This window comes from Ochotona curzoniae, unplaced genomic scaffold, assembly GCF_017591425.1.
Source record: "Ochotona curzoniae isolate NIBS_2020 unplaced genomic scaffold, NIBS_Ocur_1.0 contig_1014, whole genome shotgun sequence".
In the NCBI taxonomy this organism is placed as follows: Eukaryota; Metazoa; Chordata; class Mammalia; order Lagomorpha; family Ochotonidae; genus Ochotona; species Ochotona curzoniae.
In genome coordinates this window covers 37,674,186-37,677,926 of record NW_024464920.1, presented here as the reverse complement: position 1 = coordinate 37,677,926, position 3,741 = coordinate 37,674,186, and the positions used below count along the sequence as shown (strand labels likewise).

Sequence of the window (3,741 nt, the reverse complement as noted above, 5' to 3'; positions counted from 1 at the left end):
AGCTGAATAGTATCCTGTAGCCATTTTAAGGTGTATAGCAGCTGGTTCTGTATATAAACTAAAATTGAAATGTCAATGAAGTAGTCACAGGATGTGGTTAAGAACTTGCTTTTTCTTTTAACATATTGGTTACTCAATACCATGTCAATTAATTCCATAATGTTGTACATTGTTGTTGATGTTATGTAGAGGGCTTTTAATTGATTGGGATGATATTCTGCCAGCTCTACCTTCAGACCAGAGATGGTCTCCCCAAGAAACCGTTTAATTTATCTGGACAATAAGATGCTGAACTCTATGCATGGTATATGTTTGCAAAGAAAGAATCTTGACTAAATTTGAACAGTAACACTGCAACAAGGTGGAGGAATCCACCATGGTGGGAGGGTCTGGGGAGGGGTTGGGGGAATCCCAGAGCCTATGAAATTGTGTCACATAATGCAATGTAATCAATAAAAAAAATAATAATAATAATAAAAGACTGGGGAAAAAATGTGGTGGTCGGGCCTGGCACGATACCATAATGGTTAAAGTCCTCGCCTTGCACACCTGGGATCCCAAATGGGTGCCAGTTCTAATACCAGCGGCTGCACTTCCCATCCAGTTCCCTGCTTGTAGCCTGGGAAAGCAGTCGAGGATGGCCCAAAGACTTGGGACCCTGCACCCATGTGGGAGACCCGAAAGAAGCTCCTGGTTCCTGGCTTCGGATTGGCTCAGCTCCAGCTGTTGCAGTCACTTGGGGAGTGAACCATCAGACAGAAGATCTTCCTCTGTGTCTCTCCTCCTCTCTGTATATTCGCCTTTCCAATAAAAATTTAATTAAAAAAAAAACCTATTTTCAAGCTCATATCTCCAGGCCTACTTCCATCTGCTAAACATTCAAAGTCTGTCCCCACAAGAACATTCATTAGACTGCTCCAAAGAAAGGTTCCCCAGGGCGTCCTGTGCTTCTTCACTCGACTGATCCCTTAGTGCATGCTCTCAGTAGGAAAGGTAGAACGGGGTCATCCCTGGGGAAGGATGATCTGGGCTGGCAGAGGGCATTCATGTTATACCTTCTATCAGCCTCATTTCTCACAGAACAAGAAAATGCTGAACTCCTATTAGTTCCACTTTTATAAGACAGTACTATGTCCATGAACTATGATTCCGCTCAAGCCTGAATTAAAGAGCAGAGATCAGCAGAGATCAGAACAGTGGGGAACTAAGCAGATAAGGGACAGGAACTGAAGCAGGCTCTTAAGAAGAGAAGACCAGAATTATGCATTTCTATGAAACACAGAATGAGACAAAAAGTAAACAAAATGCAATCATTTTATACTATTTTATAATAATGTGTCCTAGGGTGAAACTATTCTAATAGTTATTTGAATAGTCACTTGAAGAAGCGCATTCCCCGCGGATGGCGTTATGAATTCCACTTCTCTGTGCTGGTGAGGCTAGAAAACGATATGAATGGGAATATTCAAGTACTCCTTGAAGACTTCAGGTTGGTAACCACGAAGACAAGAGCACTGAGAGCCTGTGCGTCTTTTCTTGATCCAACGATGATCCAATGATGGGCTGCAACCACGAGGAGGCTTGACATCAATTCACTTGGTAACAGTGAACATTTTAAAAACATTTTTACCTAGAATAAGATTGTATCATACACAATATAAAAGGAATGTGTTGTAAAACTCTTATGTCAGACAAATATATGTTTGCCAAATATATGCATATATATAATAGAATGTAGAACAAATTATAGTCAAAACTCTAGAATGTTCTTGCTTATAAATGTTTATAAAAACACTAACTAGCAAAAGTCTTGAATAAATCAATGAGGATGCTCCCGGATCATGTGACTGTACCCATATGAGGTCACAAGTAAGTTATGCCCAAGAAGAGCTCAACCAGCCAGCTTCCCGAAGAAAGCCCTGGGTCATATTTTTAGATACCTGCTCCATAAAGTTCACATACCCACACAATTTTTACAAAATGAGTTAGTATGTTTATAGAATACTAGATTGAATCTAGGAATAAATGAATTTGGGTTAAGAACTCCTACTTCAAATATTCTAAGACTCCTAGGATTTCTTTGGAATGTAGTAGAATCTCCATATGTGATAGCAAAAATGTATAGCGCAAAAGTCTGAACACATTTGAGTAAATAAATGCTTGTTACTGAAATAATGCTTTCTGGTTTGTAAAACAGGTTTGCAGAATGATTCAGAAATTTCAATGGCCTCATGGTAAGGCGTAAATCCTTGAATTCTAAGAGATCTACTTAGTAAAGAAAGCTTGGAGAATTCACTGAAAAGGAGTGAGGAGCTGACTTTTTATGTAAAAAGTATTGAACCATAAGAAAGAAAGATTGCTATAATTATCTGAAAATTCAAAGCAAAAAAAATCAGTAGAGACCAAGAAAAACAGCAATTCTGAAGACAAAAGAAATAGTGCAATAGTCTTGAGTGAAAAGAGTTATAACTATTTTGGAAGAAGGTAGCAGCTGGGGGCATGGTCTTTATTAACTCATTCCATAAACTTTTGAATATCATCTGCTGAGAAGACCCTTGCTTCATGCTGGCTCTGGGAGTATCATGCGGAGAAATAATGACAAGGACCTTCCTACATAAGACATACAGCACGGAGAGGATCCAAAACCATCTAAATAGACCACTGGTCTGGATCACATCACCAGAGAAAACTGTCATGACCCATGCCCTTTTGTTCTTTTCTGATTTCATCTACCTAGTTCAGAGTCCCTTTTCCTTTCTCATCTTCTACTACTTTCTTTTTTACCTTCAGACACACAATTTTTCAGCAATGAGAAATAAAACCATACTAACTGAGTTCATCCTGCTGGGTTTCACAGACATGCCTGAACTCCAGGTGGTCGTTTTCACCTTTCTTTTCCTCACCTACTTGTTCAGCATGATAGGGAACTTGACTATTCTCGTCCTCACCTCTGTAGACTCCCGTCTTCATACCCCCATGTACTTCTTCCTCCAGAACTTCTCCTTTTTGGAAATTTCTTTCATAAACATCTTCATCCCCAGGGTCCTGATCAGTATCACTACAGGAAACAGGAGTATCAGTTTTGCTGGCTGCTTTACTCAGTATTTCTTTGCTATATTCTTGGGGGCAACAGAGTTTTATCTTCTGGCTGCCATGTCCTATGATCGCTACGTGGCCATCTGCAAACCCCTGCATTACACAATGATCATGAGCAGCAGAGTCTGCATTAGTCTGGTTCTCAGCTCTTGGCTTGGTGGGTTAATAGCTATTATACCACCAATCACTATCATGAGTCAGCAGGACTTTTGTGCATCCAACAAGCTGAATCATTATTTCTGTGACTTTGAGCCTCTTCGAGAAGTCTCCTGTTCAGACACACGCCTCGTAGAGAAGGTTGTCTTCCTGGTGTCGTCTGTGACACTGTTAGTCACCCTGCTGCTGGTGGCTCTCTCCTATATAGCCATCATCAGCACCATTCTGAAGATCCCTTCTGCCCAGCAAAGGTCAAGAGCATTTTCCACCTGTTCTTCCCATATGATTGTCATCTTCATCTCTTATGGAAGCTGCATCTTCATGTATGTTAAACCCTCAGCAAAAGAAAACAACAGCTCCTTCAACAAAGGAGTTGCTATACTCATCACTTCTGTGGCCCCATTGCTGAACCCCTTCATTTACACCCTAAGGAACCAACAGGTAAAACAAGCTTTCCAGATTACAGTCAAAAAACTCGTAAATCTTTAA

At 40.4% G+C, this 3,741-nt stretch overlaps 1 protein-coding gene across 1 annotated transcript; it reads left to right on the top strand.

Moving 5' to 3' along the window:
• Positions 1–2,808: 2,808 nt before the first annotated feature.
• Positions 2,809–3,741, top strand: LOC121163195 (olfactory receptor 2AP1-like). Its single transcript, XM_040990543.1, has one exon. It carries the CDS (start codon positions 2,809–2,811, stop codon positions 3,739–3,741), a length of 933 nt encoding a protein of 310 aa, XP_040846477.1.

Coding starts and splice junctions, on each gene's coding strand:
- LOC121163195 (XM_040990543.1), top strand. CDS start 2,809: ATGAGAAATAAAACCATACTAACTGAGTTCATCCTGCTGGGTTTCACA.